At 48.5% G+C, this 15000-nt stretch overlaps 1 protein-coding gene and 1 long non-coding RNA gene across 6 annotated transcripts in view; one reads left to right on the forward strand and one right to left on the reverse strand.

The window, feature by feature from the left end:
• lekr1 (Leucine-, glutamate- and lysine-rich protein 1) overlaps nt 1-15000 on the reverse strand; it is an 84656-nt gene that overhangs the window by 50513 nt on the left and 19143 nt on the right. For 4 of the 5 annotated variants that reach the window (XM_081716094.1, XM_081716095.1, XM_081716097.1 and 1 more), the window contains 3 exons: nt 10336-10434; nt 7413-7576; nt 2862-3047 (listed from right to left, as the gene is read on the reverse strand). In XM_081716094.1, coding sequence (XP_081572220.1) covers nt 2862-3047; nt 7413-7576; nt 10336-10434 — 449 coding nt within the window. The remainder of the gene's footprint in view (nt 1-2861; nt 3048-7412; nt 7577-10335; nt 10435-15000) is intronic. The other variant, XM_081716096.1, reaches the window with a different exon arrangement.
• On the forward strand, nt 8274-12726 carry LOC145658590 (uncharacterized). The gene is made up of 3 exons (XR_014124205.1): nt 8274-8454; nt 11933-12198; nt 12623-12726. It is a non-coding gene; the product is annotated as an uncharacterized LOC145658590 (long non-coding RNA).

The raw sequence follows: 15000 nt of genomic DNA on the forward strand, positions 1-15000 counted from the left end.
TTGTCGGGCGTTTTCAGTGATGATCAGAGTACTGGGAACCCCTTCCAGTCTGGTCACGAAAGGCCTGGGTGGTTCCGTCCACTCCAGGTCAGCTCGGAGGGCTGGTCGGAACAGGCTATGAACAGAAGCGAAAGGTTTTTGTGTGCGTCCCTGGGGATTAGATGAAGAAAGTAAGCGAACTGAATCATAGCCTATATTACCTACAAAATAGCTCTAGCTCGCTAATATCTGCTAGTAACTGCAGTTTGAAAAGCCTAAGTGAAAAAAAAAAACTACAAGTGAAAATACTTCAATAATAGGAGATTTTGTTAGTGTTTGAGATCAATTCAATGCGCAGTAGCTTTAATGCTATCTTACTTGTAGCAAATTGAGTTTTTCGATTTTGTAACAACCTCATAATTGAATGGATCCAGTGACATATCGGGCAAAATGTACAGAAGACAAACATAACAGATTTGGAACATTTTGTGTTTACCACAGGGCGCGACAGAGATTTCCCATTTATTTAAATAAACGTTTTGGGTTTTTTTTTAATTGACAAAAAAAACCCTTATCCTCAGATTATCCTTATATGGGCATAAGAGCCCGGTGCTGGTGATAGAATGATGACTCCATTTCAGTGGTCTGCGTGGGAGAAGCAGCAGCTTTGCCTATATAATCAGTTTACAGTCATTTTTTATGATTGGCAATATGATAAACCCCACTGGTGAACAGTTGGTGTTTCCACGTGACACGATGTGAAGACATGAACCGTGTCTGTGACTCAGTAGACAGAATTATCTGAGAGCGGCCCAAATTTAGCCAGTCCATTACCACACAGAGAACAGGGAGCAACGCAAATAAACATGACAGAGAAGACAGACAGACACACATACACCCACACACACACACACACTGGCAGTATGAATAGGTGAGTGAGTGCTCAAGATTGGCTGTTCCCTCCTGCAGCTGGCAGAAGGGCGAGACGCCCTGACCTTTCTCTCTCTGTCTCCTGCTTTTAATCCCATCTCTCTGTCTTCAAGCCTTTCTCTCTCTCGCTTTCATTCCGTTGTTTGTACACACGCGCTTGCGCAGTGTCCAAAAGAAAAAGGACACTGAAATTGACAGTAAGAGAAAGAAAGAGAGTGGGAATGAGAGAAAAAGGGAAAGAAGAGAGAGACTGTTGCTTTAGCTACACTGCTCTTTTTGTTCCAATTCAAGTTTTCTAGAACTAAAAATTGACAGAGGTCATGGACAGTCCACGTGCGCAGCTGGCTACCATGACACCGGCGCTCAGCCCCAGCCGAATGTGGGAAGCGGCAGGGTCTCACTGGACTGTCCTGCCACCCCGCCCACTGCTATTCGCCCCCTGCTGCAGATGGAACTCTACGGAACCTGCGAGTGAGGTCCGGAGGCACAGCAAGGTGAGCAGAGGCAACTCGGCTTCAACGACTTTGAGCTGGCATTTTGTACTGTGTGTGTGTGTGTGTGTGTGTGTGTGAGAGAGAGAGAGAGAGAGAGAGAGAGAGAGAGGCAACTAACTGGCTGGCTGACACCAAAAGGATGTTGGTGTGTGTGTGTGTGTGTGTGTGTTTATTCCCTGATGAAAGTGCTCTCCACTACACAGCCTATGTCACTCTGACATTTTCTCTTTCAGGGTACAAGAGGCCCACACAGGAGGGCCGCTTCTGAGCTGCAATATGCTGATAATTGCTCTCTGGTCACCGTGACATGACTGGGAGTGGAAAGCAAGACACACACGCACACACACACGTACACGTACACGTACACACACGCTCATTGCATTTACATTTACAGCATTTGGCAGACACCCTTAAGTTGCCCTCCAGGGTGACTTACAGAAGTGCTTTGCAGTCTATCAAATACACGTCCTCATGTGACAATAGCTAGGTCAGTGTTAAGAATACTATCTGTCTAAAGACCTGGCTAAAGTGGAAAAGAAGACAGTAAAATAGTTCATATTTAAGTGCTTGGTGACTCAGTGAAGAGGTGAATCTTCAATCTCGGTCTGAAGACAGCCAGTGACTCAGCTGTATGGACAGCCAGAGGAAGTTCTTTCCACCAGCTGGGTGCCAGGACAGAGAAGAGTCTCGATGCCTGTCGTCTTTGTGTCTCGATGGATGGTGGTTGGAGCTGAGCAGTACTATAGTCTGGAAGGCAGCCTGGTGCAGAGTGGGGTTGATTAGTGCTGTTAGGTAGGTGGGAGCAGGTCCAGGTTTGGCTTCGTAGACAAGCGTCAGTGTTTCAGATCTGATGTGAGCTGCTGCAGGAGTCAGTGGAGGGAACGCAGCAGGTGGTGATGCGCGTGCACACTTACACACACACACACACCCACCCACCCACCAGGCGCTACGTGTGTTTTAGGCAGTCTGCTAGTCTGCTGGCTGTCTGGGCCAGTGAGGGCATGGTGGTGCTCCATGCTTAGGTAATGACTACAAGTTCCCGCACGAAGTTAACGCCAATGTGCCTACCCATTGCGACAGCGCTCTCTCTCTCTCTCTCCCTCCCACTCTTTCTCTCCCCCTCTCTCCTCCCTCTCTCTCAGAGGAGGAGGAGGTTACAGAAGTCATAGCTCCTGAGTGCTGGCTGTTACAGGTTACAGGTTCTTGGCTGGAGGACAAGAGAAACATTTCCAGAGTGTTAACAGCCCCAGAGCCATTCCACGCCTGGATGTAAAGAGCTGAGAAACACGTCACCCCCCACCCCACCCCCAACCACACACAGACACGCTTTCGCCCATACACTCACACCCTCATGCTTGCAGTGCTCAGAGCGTCTGCATTTGTGCGTGTGCGTGTGTGTGTGTGTGTGTGTGTGTGTGCGTGTGCATGTGATTGTGTAGCTTTGGTGAGCATACACACCCTGCACATGGAGGCAGGCCTGCTGTTTCTGTTTCTGCAGGACTTCTTGATTCTGGACCTGGCTCTCCAGCGTCTGTGCCTGCAATCGCCAGGCAACCAGGCCTGCCCCCAGTTCTCTGACCTCCCCCTGCAGCCTCTCAAGCGCCGCCTCTGTCCTGCCCACTTCCTGCTGTAGCCCATCACGCTCTGAAAGTGAAGTAACGTTTCCATTAAACAACAAATGCACACATAATGTCCTGCACAAGCTAGTCAAATCTTTATTTACATACACACACAGTATAATGTGTGTTATGTGATTATGATTTGTGTTATGATGCGTTCTGACATCACAGTCCTGATCCTGGTAGCCAGAGCTTAATGTTCTGCGTAAGGGCAGCACAAAAGTCCTTGCACAATCAATTTTGCATGTCCTCACAGTTTTATCTGAAAAATGTGTTTTGTTTGTTTTTTTTTCTTCAGGGTTGTTGGGAAGGTTCTGAAGTGTGGAAGCTCCACCCTCAGAAGCTGTTTGTTGCTAAGCGCTGCTCAGCACCAAACACCATAAAACACCAACGGTCACTCATTCGTTTATAATAAAAACAAAGCAGATTCACCTCAGGCCTCTGCAGGACCGGACTACGAACACTCACTACCCACCTACGCTCCCCACGTTCACTCTGCAGGGACTACGCTCCCCACGTTCACTCTGCAAGGACTACGCGCCCCTCGTTCACTCTGCAGGGACTACGCTCCCCACGTTCACTCTGCAAGAACTACGCTCCCCACGTTCACTCTGCAAGAACTATGCTCCCCACGTTCACTCTGCAAGAACTACGCTCCCCACGTTCACTCTGCAGGGACTGTGCTCCCCACGTTCACTCTGCAAGAACTACGCTCCCCACGTTCACTCTGCAGGGCCTGTGCTCCCCACGTTCACTCTACAGGGCCTGTGCTCCCCACGTTCACTCTGCAAGAACTATGCTCCCCACGTTCACTCTGCAAGAACTACGCTCCCCACGTTCACTCTGCAGGGACTACGCTCCCCACGTTCACTCTGCAGGGACTACGCTCCCCACGTTCACTCTGCAGGGACTACGCTCCCCACGTTCACTCTGCAAGGACTGCGCTCCCCACGTTCACTCTGCAAGAACTACGCTCCCCACGTTCACTCTGCAGGGCCTGTGCTCCCCACGTTCACTCTGCAGGGACTGTGCTCCCCACGTTCACTCTGCAGGGACTACGCTCCCCACGTTCACTCTGCAGGGACTAAGCTACCCACGTTCACTCTGCAGGGACTGTGCTCCCCACGTTCACTCTGCAGGGACTACGCTCCCCACGTTCACTCTGCAGGGACTACGCTCCCCACGTTCACTCTGCAGGGACTACGCACCCCACGTTCACTCTGCAGGGACTACGCTCCCCACGTTCACTCTGCAGGGACTACGCTCCCCACGTTCACTCTGCAGGGACTACGCTCCCCACGTTCACTCTGCATGGACTACGCTCCCCACGTTCACTCTGCAGGGACTACGCTCCCCACGTTCACTCTGCAGGGACTACGCTACCCACGTTCACTCTGCAGGGACTACACTCCCCACGTTCACTCTGCAGGGACTACGCTACCCACGTTCACTCTGCAGGGACTACGCTACCCACGTTCACTCTCTAGGGACACGTCAGGGACACCGGAGAGAATACCTCGATTGTCTGAATTGCTTCCCGTGATGCAGGCAATCGACAACGCAAGCTAATCAAGCACAACATGCCTGCAAACTCACAAATCCACAAACACAAACACGTGCGGGCACACACACCGGCACAGTGCTGAGTGATGTGTCATGGTTCAGAAGGTGGACACGGATCCAGTCCACTGCACACTAAAAACAGCTCCCTTCTTTTCTCTCTCTCTCTCACACACACACATACACCCACACACACACACACACACACACACACACACACACACACACACACACACACACTCCACTTACTTCTGTGTTTAGCAGAAAAAACACAGTGAAATTTCAATGGAGAAATTTCTGAATCTTACTTTAGTTGTGTATGTGAATGTTATTGTATGTGTGTCTTTGTTTATCTGTGTGTGTGTGTGTGTGTACTGCTCCTCCCTGCCTAAGAGTCTGGACTTGCCTCAGTGCTCCGCAGACTTTATGAGCTCATGGCTAGTATAAAGCCAACCATTTCATCCACAACCCTATACACACACACTTTATGATTAAAAAAAAAAAGTACACATTTCTATAAAATGAGAGCCATAATTTTTTTTTTACTTGTTTAAGACCTCAGAACAATAGAAGTACATCACACACATTCTCTCTCTCACACACACACTACCCTGATCCTATACATACACATATATGCACACACACTACCCTGATCCTATACATACACATATATGCACACACACTACCCTGATCCTATACATACACATATATGCACACACACTACCCTGATCCTATACATACACATATATGCACACACACTACCCTGATCCTATACATACACATATATGCACACACACTACCATACACACGCAAACATGAGTGCACAAGTGTGACCGCACAACAGCTTGTGGGGCTTCAGTCCCTCCCACTCGTCTCTCATCCTCCCTCTCTCCCTCTTTCCCTGTCCTTCCCTCTGGGTCTCTCTCTCTCTCTCTCTCTCTCTCTCTCTCTCTCTCTCTCTCTCTATCTATCTATCTATCTATCTATCTATCTATCTATCTATCTATCTATCTATCTATCTATCTATCTATCTATCTATCTATCTATCTATCTATCTATCTATCTATCTATCTATCTATCTATCTATCTCCCACACACATAACAACAGAAAAGCAGAAAGACAGGTAGCTGCACATAATTGCACACCTACGCCCATATCGGTCTGGCCTAGCCTTCACACTCCCCCCCCAACCCCACGCCCCACACACACACTTGGGGTGAATGTCATGGCTGGAAGGCTTTCTCCTGATATATGACGCTAATGGGAAGGCAGCTGCACCTCATGGCCCATGACAAAGAGAAGAACACACACACACACTTAGAGTGCAGAGTGAAAAAAGAGCTGTTTGCTGATCCTAAACACTCCTTGAGCTACTGTAAACAAAATACCTGTGCAGAGTTTCAAAGAGTCATGTACACACTCTTTCCCTCTCTCTCTCTCTCACACACACACACACACACACACTAGTAGGAAATTGCCAGCTGCAGGGAACATGCAGTGAGCTGGAGAGTTGCTCCACCCCATGGGGTGTGTGTGAGGTGATCCAAATCATCTGTTAAACACAATTCTTTAACACACACACACACCAAAAAAAGGACTCACAAACAAACACACACATCTATTTACATTTGGAAAATGTAAAACCATTTGCATGCTCCTGTCCAAATGTTATTGCCCCAAACAAACACACTTCTGCAAACAGTGCGACTATGGAAGCAGCTGGAGGTTAAAATACTACAGTGCTCTTAATGTCCAGGGTGAGAGGCTCTCTCTCTCTCTCTCTCTCACACACACACACACGCCCCTTCTGTGTGGGGTATGGACTGATCGTGTCTCATGCCCACAGCCTCCCAGGCTCCCATTAGCGAGCCCATCTCATCCCCCAATATCATTTACTGCAATTACCCCCCCCCCCCCCCCCCCCCACAACGCCAACAGACGTGCATGCATATACACCTACTTACAAACCCACCCCTACAGTTACATGGGTATCCATACACTCACACTTATGTACATACACATACACACACACAATGTGTGGGTTTGTGTATGCATTATGTGTGTATAACCAGAGTGGAAAAGAATTCTAGAACGTTCTAGACAAAAATGAAAGCACTGATTTGCATATGCTCCTCCCAAACCTTCTTTGTCAACCGCATTAAGCCAATAACACACTGTTTCAGTGCTAGTCTCATTAATGACATTTGAGTAGTGTAAGACACTCCGGCTGCATCCCGAACAGAGGGTGCCTGCTGCTTGGGTGGTTATAAGCAGCTGTTAGACAGCAAGTGAAGCACGTGCTGGATACACTGCGATGGTACTGCCGTGCCGTGACATTGCCAAGACACAGACTGTCCACTAGCAGAGTTACTTTAAATATTGTAACATTAGCACACTAACTTTAGCTAGTCTAATGCACTTTTCATTGGCTAGTAGCAAGAGTAATGTTAAAATGAACTTTAACATTAACATTAGCTAAGTCAGGCAGGAGGATTAAACATGTTGAAGGTAATAGAGTAGACACTGCACATTCTCCTCAGAGATAAATCTGAGATAAAAGTATCTTTTAGACACAGTCCCGCCTGTCCTGAACGCTCTGGAGAGGAGACTGACCCCAGGTCTGTCCTGAACGCACTGAAGAGGAGACTGACGCCAGGCCTTTCCTGAACACACTGGAGAGGAGACTGACCCCAGGTCTAATGCAGGAATCAGTGCTTTCAGGTCTCAGGGTCGAAACCGTGGACCAGGGGAAGGGAGAGGAGGTCAAGCAGACAGGGAAATATATAGACAAGAGCATATAGTGTCTGTTTGTGTGTGTGTGTGGGCGACCTGTAGAGGCGGTGCAGCAGTAGTGCAGTATCTGGGCCCTGCTGGTGTCCCAGTGTTTGGAGAACAGCCTGATGTGCTCTCTCACTCCACACAGCTCAGCACCACAGTGCTGCAACACAGACCCTGCCTCCCTCAGTAGTGCACGCTGTTGTGAACAGAGCGACCTGCAACACGCACACACACACACACACACACGTACACACATATACACAAACGTATGGGATGACAGGCACATCTTAAAGAAGAGAAATGCATGACTCCTGCAGTGTCATTCTGTACTCCTGACATAAACCGTCCCCCCACTCCAAAACAAGCGCATTACATCATCATCATGAGACAGGGTCAGATAAGAACTGTGAGAGAGAGAGAGAGAGAGAGCCCCACGCATTTACATCGCATGCGAGAGTGAGCACACACTCTGTAACCACTCGTAACCAGCGCTGTCTGTCATTCCATAAACAAACATACACAAACACACACTCGTCCACTGTCCTGAGAGCCATAGCAACAGGCAAACTGTGAGCATGACGTTCCAGGGAAGAGAGGAGGAAGGGAGAGCATGTAAGAACAAAAGGAGAGGAAGACAGACAGATTGCTTGTACGCTCTCCTCGCTTACAGACTGAAGGTGTCGTAGTGACACAGTTCAGGGCTCCTCCCCCCATTCTTCCATGTGACGGAGGCGGGGCCTGCTGTGGCCCTGCCCCCCCCGACCTGCCGGCGCCTACCGCAGGATCTCCTCCTGGCCCTGCCTGTTCTTTCTCCACACTCCCTCCCTCTGGATTATTCTCATCTCTCGCTCATCTCCCGCCCCCCCCCTTTCCGAAACTCTGCCTGCGCACCACATGTCGTGTTTGCATGTGCGCCTGCTCGGCTGCTGGCCCGCTTCGCTCCAACTCCCAGGGTGCTTTGCGGCCCGACCCGAGCCGCCACTTCCTCCCGTGTCGTGTCGGCCCTTGGCACCTTCGTCCTGTTCGTGGTCGATAATCATCGTGGCTGACCTCGTCCTCGCCCTTCATCACAGATTACACAGTACTGAGGGAGGTGAGTGCTCTCAGCAGAAAGAAACAGCTTTTATCCACCCCTCTTTCTCTTTCTCTCTCTCTCTCTCTCTCTCCTGTCTGTGGTTTACTCTACAATCAGCTGTGAACCTTTTGCCTTCAAGCGAGTGCCAGCCCTCAAGCTACAGCAAAAGGACACCCTGCACAGACCTTATGCTGCACATGTGAAACACACACACAAACGCGCGTGCGCGCGCCAACACGCAAACATCAAACATTCCACTCACACACAACGATAAAAGATGCACTGAGCAAAGTGCGCTTGCTGGGAGGGGCTAAGGAGGAACCAGCTGTCTGTCACGCGGTGATTTGTCGCCGGGAGAAGGACGGAGCTCAGATGATTTTTTGGGGCCAGTTCAAAGACACGAGGTTCTACTTTACAGAGCGCCTACTTAAAAGTGTGTGAGCTTTAAAGAGTGTGTACTTTAAAAGAGTGTGTACTTAAAAGGGTGTGCACTTAAAACGGTGTGTACTTTGTGCACTTTAACATCTTCAGACGAATGGAGAACACCAGACAACAACAACAACAAAAGAAGAGTTGAAAGACTCGGCGCTCATTTATCAGATCCAGAGCACTAAAAACAGCACGTAGCCCCTGTGTCTCTTTCTCTTCCCCTTCACACACACACACACTCATGCATGCACACATACACACACAACACTCCAAAAAAAACCAAAAACCTGCACTCCTGTAATGGTCATGGTGTTTCACGAGGGAGAGATTTCTCTAAGCCCACCGACATGAACCCAAGAACCAGAGAGTCAGACAAGGGGGAGGGAGAGACAGACAGACAGACAGACAGACAGACAGATTATTTTTATTCAAGCATTTAATAACCATGTGCTCAGAATATAGATGCTATGAAGAAACCAACCAAAATAACACTAATATGATATTTGAAAAAGAAATAAGAGGGAGAGAGAGAGAGAGAGAGAGAGAGAGAGAGAGAGAAGGAAGCAAGACATTCTAACCTACATGAAACATTACATCCTCTACCCAAGGAGCGGTGAAGTGGGAACACGGAATAGAACATTCTGTTTTTCTAGGGACACTTTTTGACGGCGTGCGGGGTCAGAGCGTGCTGAACTCTGTTCCTACCCAAACATCTCTCGTGCCCCTCAGCTCCACGGCGAGAGAACGGCCCACCCTGGTTAATAACCCTCTCCACTCCCAGCCGTGGACGTCACATAGCTGCACAGAGCCCGAATGCACACACACGGTGATGAAATAAAGAACTCTGGGGATCATCTGATGTGCGCGCGGCTCCGTCGTGTGCGGAGACGTTGTTATTAGAACTTTGGTTCTATTTACATACTGTGCGCGGCAGAAGAGGCGAATATGTCTGGGGATATGTTTGTGAGATGGCGTGCGTGTGTACTTCTGCTGAATGTGCCACACCAAAGCCAGACGGTACAAATCAGCCCTGCCAACTCATCTATGAGGACGAGAGAGAGAGAGAGAGATGGAGAAAGAGGGAAAGAGAAAGAGTGTAGTGTCTCCATCCATCGTGGATGTCACCATCTCTCTCTCACACACACACACGCAAACAGCTCTATAGTGTTTTCTTACTTTATGAGTCTTTCTAAAACATGGGCTATCCCGCACTCCCTGAAAAACTCCAGCAGAGTGAAATCAAGGTCAGCTGTGACAGGCTCTCTTCCTCACTTCTGCTCTGTCACACACATACTTTCTCTCGCTTATGCACACACACACACAAACACGTGCGCGCATACGCACACACACACACATACAGCTCCTCGCCACTCTTCCTCTTTTGCTTCTCTTCGATCTCTCCCTCCCTCCCTCCCTCTCCCTCCCTCTCTCTCTCTCTTCCGGCTGTGCATTGTTCCCGCGTTTCCTTACCCTAGCCTCAGGCAGCGGTGACGTTCACTCTGCAGGTCCGCTCTGGCGCGCCCCAGCTCACGCTCTGCCCCGCACACCTGCAGCTCCAGAGCGCTCACTCTACACACACGCACACACACACAGACACACACACACACAGACAGACCTTCAACACTTCACATGTTCTGTAGCTGCATCAAGTCCCTGTCATGTTCAAACTCGCCTTTAAGTACAAAGCAACATCACACTTTGGGTGTCACATATCAAAGACACATCCTTCACTAAAAGACACAGGACTCCCATTTATAGCCCTTTTGTTCTTGGAAAGAGTCTTATAGTTAGCAGCGCAGTAAAGGATAACTGGACTCTCGTGAACTGAGGTTGTGGAGTGAGGCCCCAGGACACCCGCACCTCACCCCAGGGGGGATGGTGGGACCAAGTGGGGTTTAACCAGGGTTAACAGGAGCAGGGTTTAACCAGGGTTAAACAGGAGCAGGGTTTAACCAGGGTTGAACAGGAGCGGGGTTTAACCAGGGTTGAACAGGAGCGAGGTTTAACCAGGATTAAACAAGAGCGGAGTTTAACCAGTGTTACGCAGGAGCAAGGTTTAACCAGGGTCAAACACGAACGGGTTTTAACCAGGGTTGATCATGAGCGGGTTTTAACCAGGGTTAAACATGAGCAGGGTTTAACCAGGGTTAAACAGGAGTGAGGTTTAACCAGGGTTAAACATGAGCAGAGCTTAACCAGGGTTAAACATGAGCAGGGTTTAACCAGAGTTAAACATGAGCAGGGTTTAACCAGAGTTAAGCATGAGCAGGGTTTAACCAGGGTTAAACATAAGCAGGGTTTAACCAGGATTAAACGAGCGGGGTTTAACCAGTGTTACACAGGAGCAGGGTTTAACCAGGGTCAAACACAAACGGGTTTTAACCAGGGTTGAACATGAGCGGGTTTTAGCCAGGGTTAAACAGGAGCAAGGTTTAACCAGGGTCAAACATGAGCGAGGTTTAACCAGAGTTAAACATGAGCAGGGTTTAACCAGGGTTAAACACGAGGTGTCCATTATCACAATGGGGCTTTTACATGAAACAATATAGTTTGAGTGGAAATCCCTCTCACATCTCCGAATATAACAAGTCTGTCTGTCTCTCAGCAGGCCTGTGTGTCTGGATGAGGACTGTGGAAGAGAGACCCTACACACACACACACCACACACACAAACACACATATACGCATGCGCACCAAGGCTGGCTAATCCCTGACACAGGTGCGTTTATGGCACCTTAGGTGTTCCGCTGCTATAGTATCAAGACAGCGAGGTGGGTTTCAGATCCCCTGCTGTCAGTGTGTGTGTGTGTGTGTGTGTGTGTGTGTGTGTGTGTGTGTGTGTGTGTGTGTGAAAGGCAGCACAGACAAACCCGAATATCTGTATCTAGGTTGCTGTCAGCAGCACAGTAGTCTACATTAACCTCATTCTCAACTCCGTAATCCTTCACTCGAGTGACTGACACGACAGTGTCGCAAGATGCATTACTGTTCAATTAACCTTTCTGTCTCTTTCTCTCTCTCTCTCTGTTTGTCTCTCTTTCTGTCTCTCTCTTTCTCTCTCTACAAGAATCTAGGAAGCTACCCTGGTGTGTGTGTGTGTGTGTGTGTGTGTGTGTGTGTGTGTGTGTGTGTGTGTGACTGACTTCCTCGCACATCCCCCCACTCCCTTGTCTTGTGAAATCATGGCGTGAATAAGGTCCTGTCACAGCATGCAGGAAGAACACACACTGCAGGAAAGGACGCCCCGACACCAAACACACACACGCTGTGGACCGCGAGCAGGAAGTGAAGAAGCCCACGCAAACCCAAGCTCTCGGGTCATGTCCGGCGTGGGTAAGCAGGTGATGTGTCCGTGGCCTTCGTTCTAGTGGGCATGGCAATGCTGTCTGGGACTCTGTGGTTTTGGCTGCTGAGCTGTTTGCGTAGGTAACTTCTAGAATGGAGTGATGTCTACTGGGAAACCTCGTGGTGAAAACGATGATGAAACAGGGGCCTGTATATAGCAGTAGTGTGACAAAAGACTTTTCCTTTCTTTAGCACTTTCTTCAATTACTATTCAATTAAATACATGAATTACTATTAATTAATTGAGCCATTGCAATGAAAAAAACATGTGACAATTTTTTGTAAAAAACACTTAAGCCTGGTATAATGTTGTTTCCTCCATTTATTAAGCAATGTTTTATCATTTATTTTGAACCCTTTATATGTGTTGTAGTGTCTGTTTTAGGACTCTGTATATGTTTTGTATGGTCAGCATGAACATCCAGTGCAGTAACTCCTCTGGAAATCAAGCAAACATCAGGCTTCATCGGCCAGGCATCAAACTTCATCGATCAGCTCCACAGGCCACATACAAACACATCCACATCCAGACCAAAGCAATCGATATACACCGCTCCTCCTCAGCAGCCAAACGGTGCAGTGACGGTGGGACACAGCACACTGGCAAACCCTCCACAGACAATATATTTGCTCCCTCTCGCACACCAAGCCAAACCTGCAGGTCCAGAAGCAATCAACCCAGGTAAACAAAGACCAGTGGGTGGAGAACAAATCCTTCTTTTCAACTACTACTAATAACAATAATTTTATAATAATAATAATAATAATATTTATAAATTGTCATTTATAACAATAATATCATTTGTATTAACAAAGAATAAGTAAACATTCCAAAATGAATTATTAAAAGTAGTTAATCACAGTTAACAAGCTTGAGGATTAATCAGAAAGAACGGGTTTGTGTAAGCCCTCCGTTCGAGAGGAGCTCTTGGTGAGATCATGTGACATCTCACTCTAGGCCTCTCAGACATGCCGCCCTCGTGTCTCTTGTGAGAGAGTGAGACTGTTTGTTCCCCGAGGAGGGACCCTCAGAAAGAGGAGTGCACACAGCCAGGGACAAGGCGATTAGAAGTCCTCCCCCTCACAGTGTTTTATTCTGTCAACAAAACATCTAAGGTGCTCCCGCAGGGAAGGAAGACAGACAGAGAGAGGGAGAGAGAGAGAGAAGGAGAGAGAGAGAGAAGGAGAGAGAAGGGTTGGGCGAGTGAGAGAAAGATGAGAGCAAGTGGGAGGGGGAAAGATGAGGGGGAAAGCGAAGAAAATGAAGGAAAGTAAAAGAGAGAACAGAGAGACTGGGCGAGGGAGAGAGAGAGAGAGAGAGAGAGAGAGAGAGAGAGAGAGAAAGGGACTGAGAGAGAAAAAGAGTGAGACTAAGAGAGAGAGCGCATGGCTGGAATGTAGTGTGCTCAGTGCAGGCTGTTCCAGTGCAGCACATTCACAAGTGACAAGCAAAGCACAGCTAGGCGGTGTATCTGGTTGAAGGCGGTGTATCCGGCTGAAGATGGGGTTTCTGGTTGAAGGTGGTGTATCTGGTTGAAGGCGGTGTATCTGGTTGAAGGTGGTGTATCCGGCTGAAGGCGGTGTATCTGGTTGAAGGTGGTGCATCTGGTTGAAAGTGGTGTGTCAGGTTGAAGGTGGTGTATCTGGTTGAAGGTGGTGTGTCAGGTTGAAGGTGGTGTATCTGGTTGAAGGCGGTGTGTCAGGTTGAAGGCAGTGTATCTGGTTGAAGGCAGTGTTTCTGGTTGAAGGTGGTGTATCTGGTTGAAGGTGGTGTATCTGGTTGAAGGTGGTGTGTCAGGTTGAAGGCGGTGTATCTGGTTGAAGGCGGTGTATCTGGTTGAAGGTGGTGTATCTGGTTGAAGGCGGTGTATCTGGTTGAAGGCGGTGTATCTGGTTGAAGGTGGTGTATCTGGTTGAAGGTGGTGTGTCAGGTTGAAGGCAGTGTATCTGGTTGAAGGCAGTGTATCTGGTTGAAGGCGGTGTATCTGGTTGAAGGCAGTGTATCTGGTTGAAGGCGGTGTATCTGGTTGAAGGTGGTGTGTCAGGTTGAAGGCAGTGTATCTGGTTGAAGGCAGTGTATCTGGTTGAAGGTGGTGTATCTGGTTGAAGGTGGTGTATCTGGTTGAAGGTGGTGTATCTGGTTGAAGGCGGTGTATCTGGTTGAAGGCGGTGTATCTGGTTGAAGGTGGTGTATCTGGTTGAAGGTGGTGTGTCAGGTTGAAGGCACATGCTGACTGGATTTATGCCCTCACAGCCTTTCATACTCTACAGGGCTGCACTGTGTGAAGTAGCCCTGATCAGCACTTTTCACAGCAGAGCCATCCCACCCCGGCCATCACCTGTTCCAGAACCTTCCCTCAGGCCGGCGCTTTAACCAAATCAGGATCACGACCACATGGCTACAGAGAAGCTCCTTTCCATATGCCATCAAACTCATAAACAGCTGAATATCCCAGTGCACCCAACACCCCATAATACCCAGAATTAATCATCCCATCTTGATCTTGACATAGTACTTTATGTGCACTTTTCTACCTCTTACCTGACTACTGTTTTATTTTTTTACTTTATCATTCTACAACTGCATCTCCAAACCGCTGCACTCAGCACTCTTAACAACTGAGGCTGGATGTACATGTACTTTTTACAAGTATGACTGTGTGCATATGTGTGTGCATTGCGTGCACATATGTGTGTATTGTGTGTGTGTTGGAAATGTCTCTTGTTTTACTGGGTACAAGCAACTGTGCTGGGTGAACTACTGTCACCAACAACAAACTCCTTGTATGT

This window comes from Electrophorus electricus, chromosome 6, assembly GCF_041902795.1.
Source record: "Electrophorus electricus isolate QZ-2024a chromosome 6, ASM4190279v1, whole genome shotgun sequence".
Taxonomy (NCBI): domain Eukaryota; kingdom Metazoa; phylum Chordata; class Actinopteri; order Gymnotiformes; family Gymnotidae; genus Electrophorus; species Electrophorus electricus.